The sequence below is a fragment of the Mrakia frigida genome, assembly GCF_051309035.1.
Source record: "Mrakia frigida strain ATCC 22029 unplaced genomic scaffold BDY24scaffold_10, whole genome shotgun sequence".
Classification (NCBI taxonomy): Eukaryota; Fungi; Basidiomycota; class Tremellomycetes; order Cystofilobasidiales; family Mrakiaceae; genus Mrakia; species Mrakia frigida.
In genome coordinates this window covers 596072-620048 of record NW_027481271.1, presented here as the reverse complement: position 1 = coordinate 620048, position 23977 = coordinate 596072, and the positions used below count along the sequence as shown (strand labels likewise).

Sequence of the window (23977 nt, the reverse complement as noted above, 5' to 3'; positions counted from 1 at the left end):
CCTCTCACCCTCCACCTTCTCCCACATCTTGAAAACATGTCCTCTTCTTCCAAGGACTCGCCAAAGGCTCCCTCTGAATCCTCAGACCTCTCGGAACCAGATTCTCCCCCAGAAATCACCTCCTCAGCCGTTCTCTTTCGAGGTCCTCCCCTCTCCCTCTTCCCTTCCGTCGCTCGACACATCGCTTCCAAGCTCGCTCTCTCGCCTCCTTCTCCTCTCAAGGTTCTCGACGGAGCATCCTTTGCCTCTGGAAAGCGATATCCTGACTGCTACGGGACTCTCCCTCAGACCTACGAGCTCAAGTGCGAGGACTCGATGACAGGGTCCACGACCGAAGGTAACAGGCGAAACGTGAGCGTCTCCTTCTTCTTCTCCTCTCTTTCTCTCGTTTTTGAAAACGAGTAAGGTCAGCATTGAGCTAACAGCTCTTCTTCTTGGCACATACAGAGCTACGCTGTTCAAATCGTCTCCGGCACCGGAAAGAGGAAGGTAGACTACGTGAGTTTTGCTGACATGGTTCTGCCTCCATTCTTCCGCTCTCTCTGCCTAATAGACTGACGTGCATCTCGTTTACATAGCATAATGAGCACTGGGACACCATAGAAGCTCCCAACGTCGTCTGGTGAGCAGCCTCCTTCTGCGTTCGTGCCGTCACGAACTCTCGCTGATTCTGCCCCTCGCTTTCTTGTTCTTTTCCTCGTCTTTAGCCCTTCCCCTCCCTCTCAAATGCTGTCTCTCTTCGATGGGTTCTTGCTCTACGCCTCAGATACCCTCGGAGAAGTCAGTCCCTTGTCCCTTTCTGAGCTCGTTCTGACGAAAAGCCTCGACGCGTTGACCCTTTTCGCTTTCGTCCCTCTTTCAGTACAAAACAGAGCTGGAGGACGTCTTCGAGCTGTTCGGAGGCTCGGTGATGTACGTTTAACTCTTCGTTTTTGACTGCTCCGTTGACCGTGCGCCGACGAATTCGTTGAGCGTTGATGTGTGTCTTCTCCAGCGACGAACTCTCTTCTCCTCCCGAGTCGAACATCACCCACTTCGTTGCTCCCAAATCCTCGTACGTTAGTACACACACACACACACAATCACCGTCGTTCCGCTTGCCCAGATGCTCACCTTACTCTCTTTGTTGGCAGGCGACGTCTGGATGTAACCTCCGATCCTTTTGCGGTCTCGCTCTCGACGGCGTTGCAGTTCATCCCTCTTGGTGAGATCCTCTCAGCCTCGTTCCCTTATTCTCTCTTCGCATGCTCTGACGAAACCTTTCTTTTGGTCTCTCATCTTTCAGGATCACCTGCTCCATCGAAAACGGCTTCCTCCTTCCAACCTCTCTCTTCTCCCTCGAGCCCAGCAACTCTTCGTTCCGAGCGATACCTCGAACGAACGGATACGGCGACATCTCTGCTTTCTTCACCAACGATCAAAAGCCTCCCGTTCCTGTACATTTCGTCTCTTCGGGGATCCCCTCGCTTCCGGAGGAAACCAGAGCTTGCTTCGTTGGTCGTCGCTTCTTTTTCGATCTCGACGCGTCTCAGCATCGTCAGCTCGTTCAAGCTCTATCTTCCGTGGTTTCTCGAATGGGTGGTGAGATCGTCTCGCAGCTACCATTGTGTGACTGGGTGGTGACGAGCAAGAGGTCGGGAGCTGCTTATCTCTACGTGAATCCTTGTCTGCCGTTTTCCGAAGTTCGAATTCGAAGCTGATCTCTCTCTGCTTCCTCCCCCTTTCTCAGGGTCTTCGACATCCCGAGATCATCATGGGAACGCTTCAACATCTCATGGCCAACATCAAAGCCAATAGAGAAAATCCGATCAACCCAAGATCGGTGAGTCGCAGGAACAGATCCAGTAGCCTTCCGCTTGACGCGTCGAACTGACTTCCATCTCGTCTCCCCGCAGAACATGCTCTACTCTCCTATCCCTACCGACTACACCCACCCCCTCGCCAAACAATATATCCGAGTCTTCATCAGCAAGCGATATCCTTCCGAATATCGTCGCTACCTCTCGTCTCTCTTTCGCGCCATGACGGGCTACCTGTGAGTTGTTTTCGCTTGTTTTGCCCTCCCTTTCCAAGAAGTCTGACTTTTCCGATTTCACACTGCCACATGAACAGCCCTCTCTCTTCCGGCTCTCAACTCTACGACGACGGCATTTGATCGCCCCTTGCAGTAACACACTCTACGAGGAGTAAGTCCCGCTTCGGTCTTTCCTCCCTTTTTCCGAACGGCGACCCTGATTTCTCCCTTCTTTCTCTTCCCTTTCGTCACAGAGACAAAATCAGTGTCCAACTTGATCTCAGAAATCGAGTTCTACGACCGAGGGTGAGTCACCGAGAACCCGACCTCACCAAACGGGAATTGATGCCTTCCCTCCGTTTGTTGGCCTTTCACAGTTCCTTGAGCAGTCTTTTCTGAACCACAAGTCTAAGAACATCTACAACGTGGACACCAAGACCTTCCGAGACTCCAAGTACGAATCGTTTGCTCCTAGGAAGCTACCACTGGAGTTCGAAAACATCGAGTTCCATCCCTCACGAGTCCCCGTCGAGTTCCTCGACGACCTGTCCGACGTGAGTATCTCTTCGTTCCTGTTCTTTTCGAACAGCATCTAACGTTCCTTCCCGTTCTTCTCTTCGAAACTTCCAGCTGGAGACTCGATGGGAGCTGCACGAGAAGGTGAGCGAGGTGTTCGACGACTCGTTTCCCGCTTCCGCCGTCTCCCTCCCTCGAACTGTCGATGCTGATCCCTCCTTCGTTTCTTGCTGTGCCAGTGCGAGGGAACGAAGAAGGGATGCAAGTGCTCCAGCTGTGAAGACTTGTGGTAGTTTGAGGTTTCGCTTTCTTTGCTTCGTCTGACTGATGCGAAGAGGTTGTTTGAGACGAACGACGCGACGCGGAAGAGAAAGGGCTCGTTCTTCTTCGAAACTCCAGTTCCTCTCTCCTTCAGATGGATATCGATACACAGCTGGTGTGCGAGGAAGCTCCGGACGTTTTTGATGGGAGACGGGCGGTGAAAACAGACGCAGGACGTCTCGAGCAAGTCCTCTTCCCTCTCTCTCCGAACGACGAGCTCCCCCAAACCATCAGAGTCATGCTCAGCCTCGACTACTCGTCCTCGTCGGATACATCAGACGTAGAAGAACCGGTAAAGAAGGTCACCAAGTTCCTCGTAGAAGAGGGACCTCCAAAGAAGAAGTGAGTTCGCAAGGGAGGGAAGGAGGGAGAGAATGTTGAGCTCGAGCTCGGACTTTTCCTTCCTTCCTTCTTTGGCCTCCTCCTCCCGTCCACGTCTCAAACATAGAGCCACGTCTTCTCAAGGGAACTCTATTCTGATCCAGCCCTTTCTTCTTCACGCTTCTTAAAGGCGAAAACTTCCCTCTCTCGGGTCAACGTTCACCCCTCCAGGTGAGCTCGACCTTCTCCTTCCTCCCTCCTCTTCAGCCCACCTCTCTGACGCCTCTTCTCTTCTTTCTTTGGTCTCAGACGACACTCCTAACCCCTCCCACTACCAAGGCCGTACCCTCTCCCGACCGAAAGTGCAAGGGGACTACCCAACTCACGTTTATCTCGCTTGTTCGTTCCCTCTCTTTCACTCTCACCTCGCTCGCTCCTCCAAGCTCATTCAGCTCTTCCTCGTCTTCTGTCGCTTTCGCCAGTCCCCATCCCACCCTCCCTGCGCTCTCTCGTAGCTCAAGCTCGATCTGAACTGCCGCCCCTACACTCTCTCATCGACCCTCCGCCAGAAAACGATCTGGCTGGGAAGGAAGAGATGGAGAGATGGAAAGGAGAGGAGCAGAAGGAGCTAGAACTGCATGTATCGCTTTCGAGACCGCTGTATTTGAGGTTGGGACAGAAGAAGGAGTTGGAGGTGCTGCTGAGGGATCTGGGGAGGGAAGTTGAGAGGTGAGTTCGACGAGAACCGAAGGGAGGAGAGCGCTTCGTTCGAGCTGACCGCGTCGCGTTGTGTCTTTGCAGGTTTTCTCTCTCGTTATCCACCCTCACAACCTTCAACAATGATGATCTGACTCGGACGTTTCTGAGCGTGAACGTCGGAGCTGGGTATCCCGAAGTAAGCCAGCCTTCTGTTCCTCCTCGTCGCGTCTCTCCCTCCCTTGTCTCTTTTCGCCCTCGTTCTTTCTCCGCCTCCTCCTCCCTCGAACACAAGCTAATCGATAGTCCGTTTTACAGCTCCAAACCCTAACCACCTCTCTCAACACCCTCCTCACCTCCCTCCACCTTCCGCCGTACTACGAAACTCCTCTCTTCCACACCTCCGTCGCTTGGGCTCTCCTCGAACCCCGAACTACCGTTCCTACACCCACCACAGCCACGTCCTCTTCAACGACGGCACCCGCGCCCATTCCAAACCCGACCGAACCTTCTCCCTCAACAGCAGCAGCCGACAAACCAAAGGACGACTTCCCTAGAGTGTCGAAGATCGAGGAGACGCTCCTAGCCTCCCTCGAAGCGGACTTTGGAGCTCTAATGAGGAAGGAATCCCAGTGGATAGTGAGGGAAATGAGGATGAGGAGTGGAGGGGCGGTGACGAAGTTTCCCCTTGGCGATAGCGGTGGAAGGTGAGACGCGTCGAGGACTGGGTTGGGTTTGGGTGTTGGTAGGGGTTTTTAGAGGGCTGAGTTGGTGCTAGAGGGTGTAACGATCAAAGCCATGTTTCTCAATGATCCCGTCGACTGATCGAAAATGGGCTTGAGCGAGATTTTGAGTCGGGGAGAGGTGGGTGAGGGAGGAGGGAGGGAAAGGACGAGGAGGAGGAACCGGTCCAAGAGGAGGAGGGTTTCGATTGCGGGTCTGCAAAAGGCAAAAAGAGCGAAAGGAAATCGATACGAGTCAGTCAAATGGAAAAAGCACACAAGAGAAAGAACGAGAACGAAAATGGCAATTGTCGAAAGACGCGTCGAATCAGACTCACCCAAGCAAGCACCTCGCCACATGCAAGCAACCCAATTGGAACTCCAATTTCTTCCTTTCCGCCTCCTCCTTCCCACCCACTTCAATTTCACCCAGATCTACTCCCACCCTTCTCCCAACCTCCCCTCTGTAAGCCTCCCAATCCCCCTCGGCCTTCCAAACCCTCGCTCCAACCTTGCCGATCCTCCCTTCTCCCCCCCAGCTCTTCCTCGCTAGCTCTCTCCCGACCAATCCCCTCCAAACCATTTTCCTCACTCCCACCCTGCTCTCGCCCCTCCACGCTCGCTTCGAGTCCAACCACGTACTCGGATCCTGCGCGGCGAGTTGGAGATGATCCGGTTGGAGCAGGTTTTCTGGGATGATTGTTCGAGAGAAAGGAGTGAGACGAGTCGTGGACGGAGAGGTTAAAGGAGGGGTGAGAAGGTTGTAGCAGCAGCCCACGAGGGCGAGGGAGGTTGGGTGCCAGGCGAGAGCAAGGGTTTGGATTGGTTGTTGGTGGAGGAGGATGAAGGTTTGGAGGATAGCGAGGGTGAGGGAACCACAAGCATGGAGGCCGGTGAGGAGGATAGGGATAGGTTGGTTGGGTTGTGGAGAGGAGGGAGTGGAAGACGCGTCGGAGGGAGCGGGAGGAGAGGTCGAGGTCGCGTCGACCCAGGAAGAGATGCTTGAGATGAGCGAGGTGGGCGAGGAGATGTGTGTTGTGAGATGGATGAGGGAGCCAGTTTTGGATTGAGTTGGTGCTGGTGTTGGCGATTCAACGGGAGGAGGAGGAGACGTCGCGTTCGACGACGACCAGGCGGGAACGGGTTGGGTCTTGGTGAGGATCTGCTGAGCTCCTGTTGTCTGAGAGTCAGCTCCATCAAGAGCTAGGACGTCGAGATTCCAAGGTGGGTTGGAGAGGGAACGAGAGAGATAGCCCTGCAGCAGAAACGAATTGTCAGGAATCCTGAAACGGAAATGCGACGAGCGACGACTGGACTGGGGCCGAAAGGGAAGAACTAACTTGACCAGCTCCTACGTCAACCACTCGAGTTGTTCCCGTCTCGCTGACAATCTTGCCTATCTCTGCTGAGAGTCTAGCGACTTCGTGAATCTTCTTGGGAGACTGCTTGATGTCTTGGTGGTGTTTTCGTTGAGCTTTGAGTTCAGCGGGCGTCGTTGGGAGGGAGTCTTTGAGAGGTTGACGGGGGAGACTTGAGATTGAGAGGGAGGAAAGGAGGTCGAGTAGGATTTGGGGGGGCTTCCAATCCAAAGAGAACAAGTCAGCTTACAGAAGTAGAAGAATGAAGTAGAGAACGAGCTCACGTTCGACTCGACGTCGAGCTTCTTCAAACTCAAGTCCTTCAAAATCTCCTCCCTCTTCGCTTCAAGCCCCTCTCCCTCCAGTCCTTCTCCCAAGAACGCAGCCCATTCCCATAAGTCCTCGATCCCAGGAGGAGAGGCGCCTGAGGTATCTGCTGCTACGTCGTTGAGGTGGTTTGCGACGAGAGCCCGAGCGAAGGGGGAGGAGAGTAGAGAGCTCACGTCCGAGAGGTAGCTGGAGATTGAAGGGAGCGTCGGCGAAGATCCGTATCGAGCAGGGAGAGAGATGTCGATCTCATGAACCGATCCTTCGGTCGAGAAGGCCATACGAGAAAAACTGCGAGGCTTTCGAGGTGGCCGCTTGAAGGGAAGGAGAAAGCGAGGTCGGTTTCGAAGTGGAATCTCAACCTCCATCATGTCGTCGTCTTCCTCTCCTTCCGTCCAATTCAGGAGATCCATCCCTTCTCAAACACCAGTAACCTTCACCGATGCATCAGGAGCGACAGTCCCCACCCTCTCTACAGCTACCAACATCCATCTAGGAGCAGAGGAGACCTTTCCCAAAACGACGGAAGCGTGAGTTTACCTCTCCTTCGTCTCCTCTCCTTCCTCCCCCTCCCGTTCATGCATCCTGAGCTGGTACGAGGAGCCAGCAAGGCACCAGATAGAGCTCTGGCAGCTCGACTGTGTATACTGACTCTCGTCTGCATCCCTTTCGAACTCTTTCTTCTGCAGCGTAACTCCTTCGACGCATCCTTCCCTGATCCCTCTTTCGATCCTCGTCGTCGTCTGGCAAACTCGAGCCGCAGGAGTTGGAGAATACTTGAAGGAAGCTCGAGCGAACGGAGTCCCTTTCGTACCGTTAGAGAGGAGGAAGTTCATTATCGACTGGCTGGGTGGAGAAGGACCAGAATCAGGTGAGCTCACATCTCCTTCTCCTTCCCTCGTCCCTCTTCCTTTCCCTTTTGTTGCTTTCTTCCCGAGCTCATCCTCGTTTATTTCTCGTTGATGTTACAGTCGACCCTCTCCCCTCATCCTCCTCCACTTCCATCGACGCTTCCTCCAGCTCAACAACCCTCCCAGAAACAACTGGTCCAACCTCCTCCGCCCTCCCTTCCTCCTCGACAGCCTCCAACCTCCCCTCTCAACAACCCATCAAGCGAAAGTACGTCGTAGACAAGGCTGATGTCGAGCAGGTCGCGAAGGTGAGCAGAGTTTCCTCTTCCGACGCGTCTTTGACACTCAGATCAAGCTCACCTCTTCCCTCTCTCCCATCCAGATTCAAGCTGTCGAGATCCTCCTCATCAACCGTCAAACCCCCCTCCGCTCCTCCACCCTCACCCTCACAGCCTCCACAGCTTCCTCCAAGGACGCAGCAGCATCGGGGAAGAAGGACTACTCGTACATCCGCAAGAGTCTGTTCGGTGAGAAGCTCAAAGCGTTCAAGGAGGCTGTCAACGCGGCGGGTGGTTCAGGAAAGGCTCAGCAGGCAGCTTCTAGTAGTGGCGGGGAGGGATCCGGTAAGTGCAGAGCTTGGCTCAAGGCTAGCATTGGAAGAGAGGGAAGGATCGGAGGAGAAGTGAGAAGAAGGGGAGGAAGGAGGGAACGGTCGAGCTCACCTCTTGTCGCTTGTGTGTCTTGTTTCGTTCGCTCGTTGCGTAGGTCAATCGCTGGGAGCTAAGAAACCTCGTCAGTAGTCTCCTCTCTCTGCCCTTTTCGTCTCAGCTTTGAGTCCCGACAAGCTCGCAGTTGAAATCTCTGTCTCTTTCTTCCTCCCTCTCCCTCCCTCCTCCAGGAAACACCACCCCGATCATCGTCATCTCCTCCTCTCCAACCTCGCTCATCACCATCTGGAATGCCAAGAAGTTCTTCGAGGAGGGAATGTACGTTCACCGTCTCATCCTTCCAAGCTCCGTACCTTTCCCGCTTCGCCTGATCTGACTCCCTCCTCTTCGTTTCGAAAACAGCTTCGAATCCTCCAAAGACGCTCGAGAACGAATGGCCCTGGAAGGAATCACCAAGGCTGATGATGTGCAGGTCGTGATCAGGAAGACGATTGTTGCTGGGCGAGGTGAGTGGAGCGTGACGAGAAGACGAGCAGACGAGACGCGTCTGACAGCCCGGCTCTTTTTCTCTCCTTCGTTCTTCGTTTCGGTCGGTTCGATGATTCTCAGACGAGCAGAAGACAGTCCGATACGTTATCATCGACGGAGTGGATGGACTGAGGAAGTTGGAGAGGTCGAGTGGTGCGGATGAGATTTGGTGAGCAGTCCGCGTCTCTCTTTCGTTCGTCCCCTCAAGCTCACTCTTCGCCGCTGACTCCCTTTCCTTCCTTTTGGGGTTTTAGGTCCCGAGTCGCCTGCGTCCTGACAACGGGTCAATCGTGGCAGTTTGCTCAGTACAAGTGGAGCGATCCGAAGCAGCTGTTCCATCATGGTTCGTCCTCGTCCCGCTCATCCGTTTTTCTCTTGTTCGCCTCGTCGCTGATTTCCCCTTTCCATCTTGTTCGAATCTGTAGTGAAGGGTGTCTACTTCCACTGGTCTAACATTGCTCCTACTCCTGCGATCAAGGATTGGAACGTTTCGGCCCTGCAGGTGAGTCTCGAACCATCTCTTCCTCCGGTCCTCGTCCCACTCTCATCCCTCCCTCCTCGCCACATATCTCACTCCGTCTATATCGATCTTCTTGTCGTTGCTGACTCGTGCCCAACTTCGTTTCTTTCCTTCCTTTGCAGATCGATCCCTCGAAACGACACATGGATCGAGCTCTCGTCGCTCAGTTCTGGAGAGCATTGGATGCTTCCGGTCCTGCTCCTAAAAGGTAGAAAATACGACGATGCATCTGTTTTGGGATTTGATTGTATGTGTGTCGATGTATCTCCTTTCTCTGGATGTCGTGAGAACTGAGGAGGAGGCAGAGAAGACGCGCGTCGTCGATTCTTCCCGATGTGTCTCATCTCAACTGCTCTCCCTCGGATCTCAGTCTCCCTCTTCGAACGCAACGCAAACAGGCCTTTCTATGGCCGATCTCTCTCACTTTCCCATCTCGGAACCAAACGAAACGAAAACAACGCTCGGCGAAACTCCTCGACGTCGGCCCAACAACCCGCCCTCCGATCTCTTCTTCCTTCTCGCATCTCCCTCCTCTTCAACTCCCAACTCTCACCAACGATGCCTCCCCCGACCCCACCAAAAACCCTGCGACCCCTTCTCCTCCTCCCCATTCTCGCATCCCTCCTCTTCGCTCTCAACTCCAACTCAACCTCGTCGTGGGCGAATTCAACCTCGACCTTCTCGTACCTCTCCTCCCTTCTGCCCTACTCTCCCTTCACCCCGTCCCAAACGGCCGTAGCTTTAGAGACCTGTCCAGACCTTTACGAGTTCTCGAAGACTGTCCCTGAGGGACGAAGGAGGAGTGAGGGGGTGTTGGGACTGCCGAGCATGCGTCCGAGGGTGGAGTGCAGGTGAGCTTTGTTCGACCTTTCGTTCCTTCTTGCCTTCGCTGCTCGCCCCAGCTCACGATTTCGTCGCGCTTGTAAAGGACTTTCTCTTCCCCGGCTGTAGAAGATCTCGTTGACGACTTTGCTGGGAGGATGAAGGATCCGGATCTGGCGATGCTTTTCGAGAACGCTCTAACGAGCACGCTTGGTGAGCAGCGACTCGACTCCCTTCCTGCTGATGATAGACCGGGCGTGCGGCTTGAGCTACAGAGGAGCTGACTCCCATTAATTCGTAGATACTACGATCAAGTGGAGTAACGAGGGTTTGACGTTCGTGGTTACTGTGAGTGCTGGGGAGAGAGGAGGGAAGGGGAGAGATGGAAAAAGAGAGGATGGGCTGATTTTTGGGTCTGCCGTTGCGACTCGATTTGGACTGATCAGGGAGATATCACTGCCATGTGGATTAGGTGAGTAACTCTCTCGATTTGATCGAGAAATCACAACTGACCTCGATGGCTTGGGTTTCAACAGAGATTCCTGCAATCGTGAGATTTCCCTCCATCTCCAGCCTTCGACGCGTCCTTGTCTCCCTCCCCGAGCTCACTCCTCCTCGTCTTCGCTCTCAGAACTCGCAATTTACCAATCCCTAGCACCCAAGGACCCAAACCTCGCTACTCTGATTCGAGGAGCTATTGTTCGTTTCCTCACTTTCCTATCAAACTTCGTCGTCGCCGCTGACCTCTCTTTCTTTCTTCGCAGGCCCTCCAAGCCCAGTATCTCGGCGAATATCCTTACTGTGGAGCCTTCCAACCTCCCTCGGTATCCGGATTAGCTCCTACCATCAACGACTGGTCCCAGGGAGTCTCGCATCCTTTCAAACTGGATAATCAAACCGTTTTCGAGTGCAAGGTCAGAGTCGTTCGACTGAGACGCGTGTTTTGATCTCCTACTGACCATCAGTCTCATGATGAACCAAACAGTATGAGCTCGACTCTATTGGAGGATTCCTCAAGTTGTCGAGACAGTTCTACGAGGCCACGGGGGACACTTCGTACCTCACTCCCGCGTGTGAGTCCAGCTTCTCAAGACGACCGCGTCGAGACCTGCTTGCTCTTTCGATCACGCAGCGCAGAGCCTACTCGCACATTTCTACAGGATAATGACGCCTCTTTGATTCGATCCACAGATCTCTCCACCATCGACACCGTCTTCGAGCTCATCCAAAACCAAACCGAGTCAACTCTCTCGCCTTCAGGTCATCTTCGAAACTCCTACGCCTTCCATCTCTCTCAGCCAAAAATTCCTATCCCAAACCAAGGACTCGGACATCCTGCGAAGGAGACAGGACTGGTCAAGACTTCGTTTCGACGTGAGTCGTCTTTCAGTTCTCTTCAAACTTCGAGACGCGTTCTGATCCCTTCGTTCCCACCACTTTAGCCTCCGATGACCCTGTGATCTTCCCTTACAACATACCCGTCAACGCTTTGCTAGTCGTGGAGTACGTTCTCGTCTCCTCGATTCGCTTCGCTGTGTACCGTGTCTGACCGACGCGTTTTCCTCTGTCGCAGACTCAAAGGACTCGCTAAGGTCCTCGAGGAGCATAACTTGCGACCTGATCTGGTCAAGAAGGCAAGGGGTGTAGCTGCTAGGGTTGAGAAGGCTATCTGGGAGTGGGGAGTCGAGGAGAGGAAGGGCTGGGGCACGGTGTTCGCTTACGAGGTCGATGGGTTCGGTGGGAGAGTTTTCGTGAGTGTTCGACTGTTCCGTTCTTCTTTCTCTTCGTTGACAGATCAGCTCATTGCTTTAACTCTTCAGATGGACGACGCCAACGTCCCCTCCCTTCTCTCCCTTCCCTATCTTGGGTTCCTCGGTGAGTTCGTCGCCAAAATCGATGCGCGACGCGACGGTCTCGTTCTGACGCCCTTCCACTCTCTCTCTTCACAGATGCTTCCGATCCGGTCTACCAAAACACTCGAAAGATGCTCATGAACCAAGATGGAAACCCCTAGTACGTAATTCTGTCGAGTTTCACCCTGAGAAAGAGTCGAGCTCAAGCTGATCGTGCTCTCTCTCTTCTTCTCAGCTTCTCGAAAGGCGAAGCTTTCTTCGTGAGTCCATCTTCATCTCGTATCTACACATCGTAGCTCATCCCTTACCTTTCTCCTTCCAACAGGGAATTGGTGGTCCCCACGAGGAAGGACTTCTGCACCCGTGGCCGATGTCGCTCGTCTCCTTCATTATCACCTCGACCAGCGATGACGAGATCATGAGCCATCTAGAGTGGATCAAGTGAGCGGAACCGCCTTTCGTTCCTTCGAAAAACTCATGCTGATGCGCTCTTTCTCTCCGTCGAACGTCGAACAGAAACTCGACGACGGGCCTTGGTTTGATTCACGAATCAGTAGGTCCTTCCTTCCTTTCCCTTCTTCCTCTGAAGTCATTCTGACTAACATACGACGTTTTTTTACAGATTAACATCCACTCGGTCGAGAACTACACACGTCGTTCGTCCACGTCCCTTTTCGTCCTCTTGTCGACGCGCCGACTGTCGAGCTGACTCTCTTTGGTTCTCTTCTTCCGTTCTGTCGCAGCTTGGTTCTCTTGGGCGAACTCGTACTTCGCAGAGACAGTCCTGAAGGTGGCGAAGGAGAGACCTTGGTTGTTGTTTAAGGAGTGAGAGGAGGATCGATGCACGTCGACCGCTCCTCTCTTTCTGCTTTCTTCGACCGGGACGGAGAGTCGTATACAACTGAGGTTTTTATCAAGATTCGTAAGTGTGGGATGGTCGTTACTCGAGCGAAGAAGAGAAAGAAATCAAGAAAGAGAGACAAAGAGAGAACGAAACGAAGATCGAAAACGAAAGGACGCTGCGAGAGAAGAAAGACGGCCAAGTGAGGGAGAAAGGGAGGCGAACGAGGAGAGAGAAGACTAGTAGTAAAGAGGTAGCGAGACAGAGAAGAGGGAAGTATGTATGTAGAGAAGATAAGAAGGAGGGAAGCCAAAGGGAAAAGAAAGGGAACACAAAAAGAAGCAAATCGAGACGCGTCGAAAGCCTACTCCTACTCATACGCTCCGAACCCCTCATCGTCCTCCTCGACATCACCGGCCCTGACCGCATTCAGCATCTCCATCCCCGCCTGGAGCTGCTCCCTGTCCGCCTGAGCCTGATCGAATCCCGAGGGTCCGAGGAGGGAAGGATCGATAGCTCCGATGCCTTGCGACATCGTCCTCGACCTCTTGGTGGGTCGTCCGTTCGAGTACTGATCGTCGGAGTCGTCGGAGTCGTGCTTCTCGTCGTGCTTCTCGTCCGACTTGTCGTCGTCGTCGTCGGATCCTCCTCCGTTTCCGTACGAGCCCGAAGGTCCTCCTCCGTTCATCGACACCAACCCTTCCTCCTCAGGTTCGTCCCTCCCGAACGCTCCGTACTCCTTCATCAACGAAGCGATGTCTCCCTCCCCTCCATCGTCCTCCCTGGCAGCGAGAGCGGCGAGTTTGGCGACCATGTCCTTGGTGACTTTGGTCTTCTTGGATCGAGTGTACCTCCCTCCGTTGGCGGCTCTCCTCTCTGCTCTCTCCAACCTCCTCGCATCCCTCTCCCTTTCATTCCTCTCCCTCTTCTCCCTCAGAGCGATGATCTCCTCCAACCCTTCCCACTTCCCTTCGTCCTCCCACATCTGTCCCACAAACTCCCTCTCCTCGTCGGGTCGAACGTATCCCTCGAGTTCTCCCTCGACGAAGAGCTCGTCGTCCTGGATCTCGTCGACTCCTCCGACTCGAAGAGCGGCGATGGCTCCGAGGTTGCTGGTGGGAGCGAGATGGATGGGGAGATCGTCGAGGGTGTGCCCGTTGATGATGAGTTTGGCGAGTTCGGTCTTGGGAGGTTCTCCGGATTCTCGAATCGACTTGATGACGGCTGGTTTGAGATGAACGTAAGGGTGGTGACGCATCACGTCCGAAGGTCGGTGTCGCATGTAGGCTGGAGGTCGAACTCCCGTCGCGTCCTTTCGAACGATCACGACTCGGTTCGAGATCGCTGCTCCGTCGGTTCCTGCGTCAGAGGCTCCTCCTCCTGCGAGGGTCGACGCGGGGGAGGGAGGGAAGGTCCCGAAGGAGGGTGGGACGTATCGAGTAGCGGGAGGAGGAGGAGGAGCTGAAGCAGCGGGAGAGGTGATGGTAGCCGAGGAGGAGCAGGAAGGGGAGCCGGAAGGAGCGTCGCCGGCGACGGGAGGGAGGGAGGGCTTGTAGGCGATGAGAGCGGGGAGAGCCTTTCGACCAGCCATAACGTCGGCGGTGTTGGTACCGGTGTATCGAAGGAATCGAGGATCCTTGCCTCGTCGAATCTTGGCTGGCTTTCCCTTCTTCGTCATCACGACTGGCGGTCCGTTTCCGTGGGGATCGCTGGTCGAGGAGGCGTCGCTGGAGGAGACGACGGAGGCGGATCTGTTTCGAGAGGAGGTTTCCTGAGTGAGGCCGTTGACGTGGTTGGAGGTAAAGGCGGATGGAGGAGCGTCGCGGGAAGGAGAAGGGTAGGGGTAGTCGACGAGTCCTTCCTGGTGCTGTCCTCGGTCGTCTCGAAGACTGGGATCGATGGAGTTGTCGAGGAGGCTGGGATCGATGTGAGATCTGGGGTTGGGGTTGAGGAGAGAGGGATCCATAGCGAGGGAAGATCCGCCGACGTCGTGGTTTGAGGAGGGAGAGGGCGAGGAGTACGACTTGGAGAACTCGTCTAGAGCTGTTTGGTATCCGTTCGAACTGAGAACCTCGCCGGGAGGAGCCTGGTCGTAGGAAGCTCGGTGGTCGTAGGAAGAGGAGTGGGAAGTGGAAGGTCCGTCGAGTCGAACCTGAGACGAAGAAGCGACGGCGTTGGTGGGAGGAGGCGACGGCGCTCGACTCGACGTAGGGACGGGCTCGTTGTTGATCTCGTCGACTTCTCCGTCCTCGGTCTCTCCCAAAGGATCCTCAGTATCGCTCCAATCCTCCTCGTCCAGATCGATGTCGTTCCAGGTCGCCATCTCGTGAGCGTCCTCTCCAACTGCAGCGCTCGCTCCCCATCTGGCCATCTTCTCCTTGAAGTCTCCTGCTGCTCCTCCTTCCGAAGCGGTCTCGGCGGCGACGTCCTGCAGCGTAGGTGCGACGGGAGGGAGTTCCGAGATCTTGGCCGTCCTCATGGGTTGCTGCTTCTCGAGTCCAAGAGCGACTCGACGATCTCGAATGTCCTGCCACTGGTCGAGGACCTCGGTCGTGATGATGGCGATCTCCCTCCTCCTGCAGAGACGTCTCTTGACCTGCTTCGAGTTCTTCCCAGCGGGGACGATGTCTCGAACGCTGAGGTCGACTCCGGGTAGGTACTCGGCCCAGTCGAGGAACATCTTGCCTGCTTCTCGGTACCTCTCCATGACCGTCCACGACGCGACGTTGTTGACTCGAGAGAGCTCCTCGGGGATGTCGACGGCTCTCGAGAGCTTCATCTTGGTGGTTCCCTCGACGGCGACGGTGATGATGGCGATGGAGACCGACATGGCGTGACGACCGGCGAAGAGGTAGATGTCGTGGAAGAACTCGGAGAGGCGAATGGCGGTCTTTCGAACGGCTCGAAGGTCGCACTCCTGGAGGTGCTGGAGCGTTCCCATGAGGTCCTTTCCTCGACCTTTCGTCTCCCAGGTGTTGGTGACGAGTCCGACGGAGGGGTCCTTGCAGATGTTTTGGAGGTGGAGGATGTGTCGTTCGATGTAGACGAGAGGATCGACTTCGGTGACTCCGATGGCGGCTGACGACTGGAGCTTGACGTAGACTCGACTGAGTCGGATGAGGGAGAGGTCGGCGGCGTGCTGTTAGATGTGAGAAGAAGAGGGAGAAGAGAGTCAGAAAACTGAAGAAGACGAGAGCAAGTCGAGTGCGAGGAAGAGGGGTTGCAGGCGAGACGCGAGCAAGTCTCGAGAGAGAAAGAGGAGGAGGTTTGAGATGGCAAACTTACAGCGATGTCCTTGAGGGTTTCCTGCCTCTTCTTCTCTCGAGCGACGAGAGCGAAGGCTGCTGAAGCAACGTACTTGATCCTGTCGGTAAAGATGAGTTTCCTGGCGTCCGACTGCTCGTAGAGGAACATGGCTCGAGCCTCGAGAGGTTTGGCGTTGAAGAGTCGAACGAGAGAGGACATGAAGTTTCGAGCGAGTTCCTGTCGGGAATCAAAGCAAGTGAAGACGAGATACAGAGTCAGTCAAGCTGTTTCTCCTCGTTTGAGAGGAGAAAAGAAAGGGGTCGAGAAGAGGGAGCAGTTGGAACTCACCAATCGTTGTTGCCTCCCCCTCTCCTTGTTCCCTTCCTTGTCCTGGAACCTCCCTCCTCCGTACATGGCTGAGTTACCCAACCCGTTCCCTCCCAACCTCGTCGACCCTTCGTAGAAGGTATCTGCACCTTCCTGAACTTCCCTGTGAACGAGCGAGTTGTTGGAAGCGACTACTCCACAATCCGCACAGACCGACTCTCCAAACGTGTCCGAGAGAACGAGGTTGCTTCCTCCGCACGAGTGGCATTCGGGCGACATGTTGCTGTTGTTGTTGTTGCTGAGGATGAGGTTCCTCTTGATGTTTTTTTAGGATGGATGGGTTTGAAGGAGGGGAGGGAGAGCGAAGTGGAGGAGGAGGGGGGTTGGATCCTTGGGAGGAAGCTTTAGAGAAGGGTGGTTTGCGATACTGAGATCGCGTTGCGTTCAGTGAAAGGTTTTAAGGAAGAAGGTTGGATGCGTCTGAAGTTTTTTACTCACTCTGTGACGAGGAGCATATAGCAAGATGCGAGAGAAGGAGAAGCAGAACCTGCGAAGGGAGGGAGGGAGGAGGAGGGAGGAGAGGGTTGTGGTTGGCGGAGAAGGAGAGAAAAGGGCCACGCTGGCCCAAAAGAAGGCGGATTTGAGTCCGTCGAAGAATATTGAGGTCTCGAAAAATGTTCAATCTGAACAGCCAGCTCCATAGGAAGGTCTAGAGCTGTGCTTTGGGGTTTTCTGCTATGTTGTTTTTGGTCAGAAAGCTCGCAGTCTCGTTTTCGACACGTCCTCCCTCAGCCCTCCTTTCCTTTCTCACTTTCCAACGGCCATCTACCCTTTCCCTCCCTCTTCTTTTCCCTCCTCCTCCCTCGCTCGTCGTGATCTCAGCATGACTGTGATCAACCCTCACAAGCTCGCTCCTGGAGTGACTTCCTTCGCCACCTTGAACGCTGAGGGATCCTCTTCGTTCTCCAACCTTCATCTGTTCCTCCTCGTCGTCTTCGTGCCCAAACTCCTCCAGTGGACGTTCCCCTTCCTCAACTGCTGGTCAAAACTCTACTGGATCCTCCTCGTCCTCACCGCCTTGCCCACTTTGATCGGATACTGGTCCTTCCAATCTCACTTTGGAGCGAGGAGGAACGAAAAGGTCAAGCTTCCTGGACTCCCTCTCAGCCACTACCTCGACATCAAGGACGACGCTCTCAGGAAGAAGTACCTCGGAAAGAAGATCCCTATCCAGGTTCTCTACGACGCCTACTTTGAGGGAAAGATCGACTTCAAGGGTGAGTCCTCATTTCCTCTCGTGCCAGCAGGTCAAAGGGAGGTGGGACGAGATTTGGAGAAGAAGGGAGGAAAGGGTTCGAGCTCTTGCTCTCCTTCCTTCCCTTGGTTTCAACTTCGTTCAGCCCTCCAAAAAAGGCCTCGCCCTTTACCCACACACCCCTCGACCTCACCCATACTCGCCTCTTTCCTACCTGCCTATCCTTCTTTCGCGTTTAAGCTTTCGCCCTTGACCAAATCAAGCTGACGTCCCCTCCTTCTTCCTCGTCCTTCTCCAGGCGACGTCCTCGAGGTCCTCGAGAACCGACACGATTTCGCTAGCTTCAACTTTACCTTGGATCTCTTCAAATACGTTTTCCTCACCTTCGCTCCCGAGGTCATCATGCACACCGAGTCTCAGGATATGGAGCAGGTTCGAGGTCACTACGACCGAGGTACGTTTCAGCCCTCCTCCATCTCCTCGCTCTGACAGCTCGTCTTTTGGCCTTCCAAGCCTTTCGTGCTTTGAAGTCATGATAGCTGACCATCTCTTCTTCCTTCCGGTTGCGTTTTTTGGATCTCCAGGAGACGACTTTTACTCTTGGTTCGTCCATCTCCTCGACCACGTCTTCCTCTCTCTCTCCTCCCTCCCTCCCTCCCAGCACCACCATCTCCTCGATCCTCCCATTCCCTCCCACCTCCAACCCCCAAGCTAACCCTCTTCCCTTCTATTCTCTAGGTTCCTCGGACCCCGAATGATCTACACCTCCGGAGTCGTAAAGGACATCACCCGAGCCGAGACTCTCGAGGAACTCCAGGACAACAAGCTCAAGCTCGTCTGCGAGAAGCTCGACCTCCAGCCTACCGACAAGCTCCTCGATATCGGATGTGGATGGGGAACCCTTGCTGCCTTCGCTGGAAAGAACTACGATTGCGACGTTACCGGAGGTGAGTCGGAACCTTGCGAAAGAGGAGCTGAGCCGCGTCGTCGAGACGAGAGGTTTCGTCGCACTTTGAGACTCCAACTGACGCGTTTTTCTTCTTCTTGGTGGTGTCTAGTTACCCTTGGAGTCAACCAGACTGCTTTCGGAAACCAGCGTCTTCGTGATAACGGGTGAGTCTTCAGTTTTAGCCCTCGTCCTGTTGATTCACTCTCGTCGCGTTTCTCTCGCCTCTCGAGATCCTCTGGCAGATTATTCGCACCCCTCGAGCTCAAGCTGACCTTATTCTTCATCTTTCCTCTCTACCTCTCAGTGTCTCCGAGGAGAAGGGTCGAATCCTCTGCACCGATTTCCGAAACCTTCCCGCCGTCCCCGAGTCCTTCACCAAGATCGTTTCCCTTGAGATGGCTGAGGTGAGTTTTTTCCCATCCGTATCTCGTTCATCAGTCTTTTCTCTCAACACATCCTCTTCTCGTTGCTCGGTCGTTGTTCTTGCTCGAGCTGCATCGCTGACCGTCCTTCCTCTTCCTCTTCCTTTCTTCTTTCTCAGCACGTCGGTATCAGGCGATACGGAGCTTTCCTCAAGCAGGTTTACAACCTCCTCGACGACGATGGTCTTTTCGTCTTCCAGGTTGCCGGTATCCGACCTATGTGGCAGTTCGAGGATCTCATTTGGGGACTTTTCATGAACAAGTGAGTTCGGCCGACTCCCTTTCCTTTTGATTCCACTCCCTCGGTCTTTCTTTCCACCAGAATTTGTTCCCCTTCTCGTAGACTTCCCTCGAGCTCGAACACTGACTTCCTTCTCCTTCTTCTTCGCTTTCCAGGTACGTCTTCCCCGGAGCCGACGCGTCCATCCCTCTTCACTGGGTCATCAAGGAGCTCGAGATGGCTGGGTTCGAGGTCAAGCAGGTTGATGTTCTTGTACGTTATTCTTCTTTCTTCTCCTTCTCCTCATCAGTCCTCTACTCCTGCTATCCTCGCCCAAACAAGAACGAAATCTCGAACTGACCTCCCGATCGTTCTCCTTCGCTTTCCTTTGCGTTCATCAGGGAGCCCACTACTCCGCCACCATCTACCGATGGTACCAGAACTGGCTCGGAAACAAGGAGAACGTTCTTGCCAAGTACGGCGACAGGTGAGTTTCGTTCTTCCTCCCTGCGACTCAACTGCCTCCCCTCTCTCTCCCCTCGAAAACTTCCCGCTGATCCCTTCCCGCCCGTTGTTTTCTCCCTCTTTAGGTGGTTCCGAATCTGGTCCTACTTCCTCGCTTCCGCTACCATCACCTCCCGAAACGGAGGAGCGTCCGTCTTCCAGATCACTCTTCACAAGAACCTCAACGCTTTCAACCGACTCGAGGGAGTTCCTTCCCACGTTGGAATCAACTTCTCGGAGAAGAAGGAGTTCTCGTGAGTCCACTTCTCGGGTTGTTGGTTCTCGGGAGAGGGGAGGAGAAGGCGAGGAGTCGGAGAAGAGAGGGAAAACGCGTCGCTGACTGACTCCCTCTTTCTCCTCCTTTCGCCCCTCGCGCTTCGTTCGTCGATCAAACAGTCTCGTCAAGTAAAGGAGGTACTAGATGGGCTTGTGGGGGGTGTGGGTGGGGTGTTGTGTTCAAAGAACGGCAACGAGGAGTGAAAGGGAGCGGGGAGAGGGAAGGAGGAGGCAGCAAGCGGGAAGGGAGAGGAAGAAGAGAAAAAATCGAGCAACGCTTGGATAGATGTACCCTTGTTATTATTCATAGATGCGAGAAGAGTCTGCTTTTCTGTAGAAATCGAGAGGGTCTTGCCCGAAGAAGCTGCGGCCTTGAGGACGACGTGAGCTCGAACAGGAAGGAGCGAACGGCCAGCAACGTCCATCTCCCTCTATCCCACTTTTCCTTCCTCAATCCGCTACATCGATCCAGCACCTCTCACTTCAGCTCTACCAAAAGACAAACGTCGACCAGCTTCCCAAAAACGACCGCCAGCGAGCGAAGGAAAGGACGAGATGGACACCTCCAAGGCGATCAACTTCTTTCTCGACAAGATGTTTACAGAGGTTTCAGGGATGAAGGTCCTGCTGTTAGACTCGCATACGGTCAGTCTTTCCGCCTTTGCTTCAACCTTGGAGATGTAGAGCAGCAGAAGGATGGAAGGGAAACTGACGAGCTCGCTCCTTCCCCCTCCTTTGGCCTCTCTCGATTCCACGACGCAGACACCCATCGTTTCTCTCGCTACGACGCAATCCTCGTTGCTCACGCATGAGGTCTACTTGACGGATCGGATAGAGAAGTGAGTCCTGGTGTCTCTGCTGAGGTGGCCTGGGAGACAGGGACGCAAGGGAACAACGAAGCGAGTTGAAGCTGACCTTCCCTTCCCCTTCCCTGCTCCCTTCGATGGATTTCGTTTCTACAGTACCTCCCGAGACCGGATGCCTCATCTGAAGTGTATCATGTTCCTCTCTCCGGACCCTGAAACGCTGGAATGGGTCAAGGAGGAGATTGCGCGACCAAAGTACGGAGGGTACTGGCTCTGTGAGCTCTTTACCTTCCTGCCTTTGAGCTTCCCCCCAGCTTTGAGCAGAACTAGCTTGCTGATCCTCTTTTCACCTTCACTGATTGATTGATTACAGACTTCTCCAACGTCTTGACCAAGTCGGCTATCGAGATGCTCGCTCAGGCGGACGAGTTCGAGGTTGTCAGGGAGGTGCAGGTGCGTCGTCCTTCCCTCCCTCCCTCAGGCTCTCCTCGAGCTCATGCTGACCCCAGCTCATTTCTTGTCTCTTCTAGGAGTACTTTGCCGACTACCTATCACTTCTGCCATCTCTATTCACGCTATCCCTGCCTCCGCTGGCTCCTACACCAACTGTGCGTCCTCGCTCAGCTCCGCCTCTTCCTCCTCTCCTTCACCTTCCGAAGCTGGCCTGACCTCCCTTCCTCTCTGAACAAACCACAGTCTCCTCTCCCACCACTCCATCTCTACTCTTCTACGCCTCAATCCTTCAACCCACCGTCCCTCGACCTCCATCTCCAAGGACTCCTCGCTCTCCTGCTCTCGCTCAAGAAGAAGCCTGTCATTCGATGGGAACGGATGAGTGGAACCGCGAAGAAGCTGGCCTCCGAGGTCGGATACGCGATGCAGCCTCAGTCGGCAGGAAGTTATGGGGATCTGTTCAACTTCAGAGGTGTTAGCGGGGCTCAGCCGTTGTTGTTGATTCTGGGTGAGCTGGAGAATCGAGCGAGGAGATGGTCCTTCGTTTCTCAGTCGAGAGCGCTGATTTCGTTTGGTTTCGCTGATGAACAGATCGCCGGAACGATCCTGTTACACCTCTACTCTCGCAGTGGACGTATCAGGCGATGGTGCACGAGTTGATTGGGATCGTGAACGGGAGAGTTCGAATCGAGGACGAGACGCGTCCGGAATTGAAGGTTCGTCTTCCCTCCTTGACTTTTCCCTCTCTATAGTCCTTCCTTTCCCTCCAATTCTCATCCTCTCTTTCTTTTGTGCTTTCTCCCGCCAGGAAACCATCCTCTCACCCTCCCACGACCCTTTCTTCGCCACCCATCTCTTCTCGAACTTCGGTGACCTCGGAGCCTCTCTCGCAACCTACGTCAAGGACTTCCAGTCCAAATCTCTCGCCTCCAACCCTTCCTCCATCGAAACCGTAGCCGACATGAAACGGTTCGTTGAGGAGTACCCCGAGTTCAGGAAGCTGGGTGGGAACGTCAGCAAGCACGTCGCTCTGGTTGGGGAGTTGAGTCGGATCGTGGAGAGGGATGGGCTGTTGGGTGTTAGTGAGGTCGAGCAGAGTTTGGCTAGTAACGAGAGTCATACGGCGGATCTGAAAGTGAGTTTCTCGTTGAGCCGAAGAGGGGGATGAAGAGACGACGAAGCTGACCTTCTCGAATCTCCTCTTCTCGCAGAGCGTCCTCACTCTCCTCTCCACACCTTCGATCCCAAACGCCAACAAGCTTCGACTCGCCATCCTCTACGCTCTTCGATACCAGAAGTTCTCAGCCAACGCCATTCCTCACGTCGTCGACACTCTCATCACCAACGGAATCGATCCGGAACGAGCTCGAGTGAGTTTTCGTATCTCCGCCGCGTCCCTTCGCTCCTCACGATGCTGAATCCCAGCTGTTCGCTTCTTCAGCTGGTGTACGTGATGCTCAACTACGCCGGAGCGGATCAACGTCAAGACGATCTGTTCATGAACGAGAACCTCTTCTCTCGAGGGAAGAGTTTGGTCAAAGGTCTTCAGGTTCGTTCCGACGCGTCTTCCTCCCGTCCCTCTTTCTCTCTTCGAATACTGACCGCTTCTTCTTCGCTTATGCAGGGAGTCGAGAACGTCTACACTCAGCACAAACCTCATCTGCTCTCGACGCTCGACCTGCTTCTCAAAGGCCGACTGAGAGAAACGAGCTACCCTTTCCTGGAGGCAGAGGAGGGAGGAATCGCTCCTGGAGCTGGTCGTACACAGAGGTGAGCCATGTTCGACTGTCAGCTCGCCCTGCCACTTCATCGAGGAGATCTGACGCCTCGTCCTCCTTTCCTCTTCGTCGACGGAACAGACCCCAAGACATCATTGTTTTCATGGTCGGAGGAACCACCTATGAGGAAGCTCGAGCTGTCGCTCTGTTGAATCAGCAACTCGCAGCAGCAGCAGCAGCAGGTCCTGGAGGGTCCAGTACCGCTCCTCGGATCCTTCTCGGTGGAACTTGCGTGCACAACTCGACGAGGTTCGTCTCTCCTCTGTCCCTCCCCTCCCTCCTCCCCATCGAAGCTCACTCTCATCTCTCACCTTCTCTTCCCTCTACTTTTCCAGTTTCCTCGACATGGTCGAAGACTCCGCCACCCGGTTCCCTCCGTCCTTCTACTCCCCTCCCTCCACGCTCTCCTCCGTCGCAGCACCCATCAACCTCTCTCTGCCTTCCTTCATCCCGACCTCCTCCCCGAACGCCAACCTCTCCACCTCCCCTCCACCCCCGCTCTCCAACTCGGCCATCAACCTCCGTCTCGGCAACTACGAGGTCGGGACGGGAGGCCTCTACCGCACGAGCAACACGAACGGAACCGGAGCGACGTTGTCGATCGATTCGAACAAGGTCAAGGAAGGGCTGTCGAACGGGTTGGCGGGGGCTAGTGCTGGGGCGATGAGTTTGTTGGAGAGGGTCAGGCAGGGCGTGGAGGCGAGGAGGCAGAGTCAGGCGTTGGCCGCGAGTCAGCAGCAGCAGTAGCTATAAGATCAGAGGGGGACAGTACTTACTTTACGACCTTGATGAGTATTTTTTTTGCGTTTGATTTCTGCGTTTCCCGTTGGAAGGTTCTGGAGATGGAAAGAAAAGAGAGGAGAGAACGAGGGGCGGAAGTTGAACGCGTCAACTTTTCGACTTGTCTTCTTGAGATCCAAGCAGCTTTTTTTTGTAGGACCTGCGTCGAGGATTCTGAAGAGGCTACCATGTTCCTTAAAAACCAACGTTCGATGTCGAGAGAGGTTTGCTTGAAGTAGAAGGGAGGCAGAAAGCGACCCCAAAGGAGCTCGATCGACCTCGACGCGTCTGTTGCTCTCTTCCTGATCCCTCCTCGCAAGCTTTCATATGGGTTCTTGGGATCTATCCTTACTCCCAGAAGCTCAGCTATCTACCCATCCATTCAGAAGTTTACAATTTCAAGTTCCGCGAGAGTTGACGATTTTGTTGCCATCTCTGAGTCCTCAGGAACGCGCGTTGCCTTCCTTCCCTCCTCTCCTCTCCTCTTTTTCGTCTTTCGACCCTCTCTTTTCCCTCCTCACCTCCACCATCCCCTTTTCACCAAACTTGCTCAAGTTCACCTTAAGCTCCCTCAAGCTCAAACCCAATCAACCCAACACCAAA

General features: G+C 54.5%; 7 protein-coding genes across 7 annotated transcripts; 5 read left to right on the top strand and 2 right to left on the bottom strand.

Annotated features, from left to right (window-relative positions):
• Positions 1 to 11: 11 nt before the first annotated feature.
• BDY24DRAFT_384927 (uncharacterized protein) lies at positions 12 to 1391 on the top strand. Its single transcript, XM_076639890.1, has 7 exons — positions 12 to 351; positions 448 to 498; positions 579 to 622; positions 708 to 780; positions 863 to 1058; positions 1134 to 1204; positions 1286 to 1391. The coding sequence occupies exons 1-5, from the start codon at positions 37 to 39 to the stop codon at positions 920 to 922; spliced, it is 543 nt and encodes a 180-aa protein (XP_076498053.1). The 5' UTR covers positions 12 to 36; the 3' UTR covers positions 923 to 1058; positions 1134 to 1204; positions 1286 to 1391.
• A 3232-nt stretch (positions 1392 to 4623) lies between these two features.
• On the bottom strand, positions 4624 to 6556 carry BDY24DRAFT_414084 (methyltransferase domain-containing protein; the record flags this gene model as incomplete). The annotated part of the gene is made up of 4 exons (XM_076643263.1): positions 4624 to 4807; positions 4929 to 5845; positions 5931 to 6167; positions 6233 to 6556. 4 exons carry the CDS (start codon positions 6554 to 6556, stop codon positions 4624 to 4626), a joined length of 1662 nt encoding a protein of 553 aa, XP_076498052.1.
• A 43-nt stretch (positions 6557 to 6599) lies between these two features.
• CDC73 (Cdc73p) lies at positions 6600 to 9106 on the top strand. The gene is made up of 11 exons (XM_076639889.1): positions 6600 to 6805; positions 6965 to 7146; positions 7247 to 7434; positions 7509 to 7749; positions 7892 to 7918; positions 8025 to 8112; positions 8197 to 8300; positions 8404 to 8491; positions 8577 to 8665; positions 8748 to 8824; positions 8965 to 9106. Exons 1-11 carry the CDS (start codon positions 6645 to 6647, stop codon positions 9052 to 9054), a joined length of 1335 nt encoding a protein of 444 aa, XP_076498051.1. The 5' UTR covers positions 6600 to 6644; the 3' UTR covers positions 9055 to 9106.
• Positions 9107 to 9311: 205 nt separating this feature from the next.
• BDY24DRAFT_384912 (glycoside hydrolase family 125 protein) lies at positions 9312 to 12450 on the top strand. Its single transcript, XM_076639888.1, has 18 exons — positions 9312 to 9693; positions 9771 to 9877; positions 9966 to 10012; positions 10111 to 10136; positions 10201 to 10214; positions 10296 to 10363; positions 10429 to 10578; positions 10650 to 10737; positions 10856 to 11038; positions 11107 to 11167; positions 11238 to 11415; positions 11485 to 11539; positions 11614 to 11677; positions 11753 to 11777; positions 11843 to 11958; positions 12034 to 12070; positions 12140 to 12173; positions 12261 to 12450. The coding sequence occupies exons 1-18, from the start codon at positions 9401 to 9403 to the stop codon at positions 12344 to 12346; spliced, it is 1632 nt and encodes a 543-aa protein (XP_076498050.1). The 5' UTR covers positions 9312 to 9400; the 3' UTR covers positions 12347 to 12450.
• BDY24DRAFT_384910 (uncharacterized protein) lies at positions 12409 to 16521 on the bottom strand. Its single transcript, XM_076639887.1, has 4 exons — positions 16430 to 16521; positions 15953 to 16358; positions 15644 to 15841; positions 12409 to 15497 (listed from the first exon to the last, which is right to left on the bottom strand). Exons 2-4 carry the CDS (start codon positions 16208 to 16210, stop codon positions 12729 to 12731), a joined length of 3225 nt encoding a protein of 1074 aa, XP_076498049.1. The 5' UTR covers positions 16211 to 16358; positions 16430 to 16521; the 3' UTR covers positions 12409 to 12728.
• A 144-nt stretch (positions 16522 to 16665) lies between these two features.
• On the top strand, positions 16666 to 19890 carry BDY24DRAFT_384907 (S-adenosyl-L-methionine-dependent methyltransferase). Its single transcript, XM_076639886.1, has 11 exons — positions 16666 to 17208; positions 17485 to 17640; positions 17771 to 17789; positions 17925 to 18133; positions 18245 to 18299; positions 18440 to 18539; positions 18677 to 18819; positions 18954 to 19050; positions 19179 to 19264; positions 19368 to 19535; positions 19678 to 19890. The coding sequence occupies exons 1-11, from the start codon at positions 16815 to 16817 to the stop codon at positions 19688 to 19690; spliced, it is 1440 nt and encodes a 479-aa protein (XP_076498048.1). The 5' UTR covers positions 16666 to 16814; the 3' UTR covers positions 19691 to 19890.
• Positions 19891 to 19979: 89 nt separating this feature from the next.
• On the top strand, positions 19980 to 23405 carry VPS45 (Vps45p). Its single transcript, XM_076639885.1, has 13 exons — positions 19980 to 20202; positions 20320 to 20396; positions 20520 to 20638; positions 20737 to 20816; positions 20894 to 20971; positions 21060 to 21324; positions 21408 to 21532; positions 21625 to 21951; positions 22028 to 22186; positions 22258 to 22365; positions 22441 to 22586; positions 22676 to 22843; positions 22930 to 23405. Exons 1-13 carry the CDS (start codon positions 20113 to 20115, stop codon positions 23339 to 23341), a joined length of 2154 nt encoding a protein of 717 aa, XP_076498047.1. The 5' UTR covers positions 19980 to 20112; the 3' UTR covers positions 23342 to 23405.
• Positions 23406 to 23977: the final 572 nt, after the last annotated feature.

Coding starts and splice junctions, on each gene's coding strand:
- CDC73 (XM_076639889.1), top strand. CDS start 6,645: ATGTCGTCGTCTTCCTCTCCTTCCGTCCAATTCAGGAGATCCATCCCT. Junction 6,806..6,964: donor TTTCCCAAAACGACGGAAGC/GTGAGTTTACCT, acceptor TTTCTTCTGCAG/CGTAACTCCTTCGACGCATC. Junction 7,919..8,024: donor GCTGGGAGCTAAGAAACCTC/GTCAGTAGTCTC, acceptor TCCCTCCTCCAG/GAAACACCACCCCGATCATC.
- BDY24DRAFT_384912 (XM_076639888.1), top strand. CDS start 9,401: ATGCCTCCCCCGACCCCACCAAAAACCCTGCGACCCCTTCTCCTCCTC. Junction 10,013..10,110: donor GTTTGACGTTCGTGGTTACT/GTGAGTGCTGGG, acceptor TGGACTGATCAG/GGAGATATCACTGCCATGTG. Junction 11,678..11,752: donor AACCAAGATGGAAACCCCTA/GTACGTAATTCT, acceptor TCTTCTTCTCAG/CTTCTCGAAAGGCGAAGCTT.
- BDY24DRAFT_384910 (XM_076639887.1), bottom strand. CDS start 16,210: ATGTCGCCCGAATGCCACTCGTGCGGAGGAAGCAACCTCGTTCTCTCG. Junction 15,842..15,952: donor GGGGGAGGCAACAACGATTG/GTGAGTTCCAAC, acceptor GATTCCCGACAG/GAACTCGCTCGAAACTTCAT. Junction 15,498..15,643: donor AAACCCTCAAGGACATCGCT/GTAAGTTTGCCA, acceptor CACATCTAACAG/CACGCCGCCGACCTCTCCCT.
- BDY24DRAFT_384907 (XM_076639886.1), top strand. CDS start 16,815: ATGACTGTGATCAACCCTCACAAGCTCGCTCCTGGAGTGACTTCCTTC. Junction 18,300..18,439: donor CAGCGTCTTCGTGATAACGG/GTGAGTCTTCAG, acceptor TCTACCTCTCAG/TGTCTCCGAGGAGAAGGGTC. Junction 19,051..19,178: donor TCAAGCAGGTTGATGTTCTT/GTACGTTATTCT, acceptor TGCGTTCATCAG/GGAGCCCACTACTCCGCCAC.
- BDY24DRAFT_384927 (XM_076639890.1), top strand. CDS start 37: ATGTCCTCTTCTTCCAAGGACTCGCCAAAGGCTCCCTCTGAATCCTCA. Junction 623..707: donor GAAGCTCCCAACGTCGTCTG/GTGAGCAGCCTC, acceptor CCTCGTCTTTAG/CCCTTCCCCTCCCTCTCAAA. Junction 781..862: donor CCTCAGATACCCTCGGAGAA/GTCAGTCCCTTG, acceptor TCCCTCTTTCAG/TACAAAACAGAGCTGGAGGA.
- VPS45 (XM_076639885.1), top strand. CDS start 20,113: ATGGACACCTCCAAGGCGATCAACTTCTTTCTCGACAAGATGTTTACA. Junction 21,952..22,027: donor GTCATACGGCGGATCTGAAA/GTGAGTTTCTCG, acceptor CTCTTCTCGCAG/AGCGTCCTCACTCTCCTCTC. Junction 22,366..22,440: donor GTTTGGTCAAAGGTCTTCAG/GTTCGTTCCGAC, acceptor TCGCTTATGCAG/GGAGTCGAGAACGTCTACAC.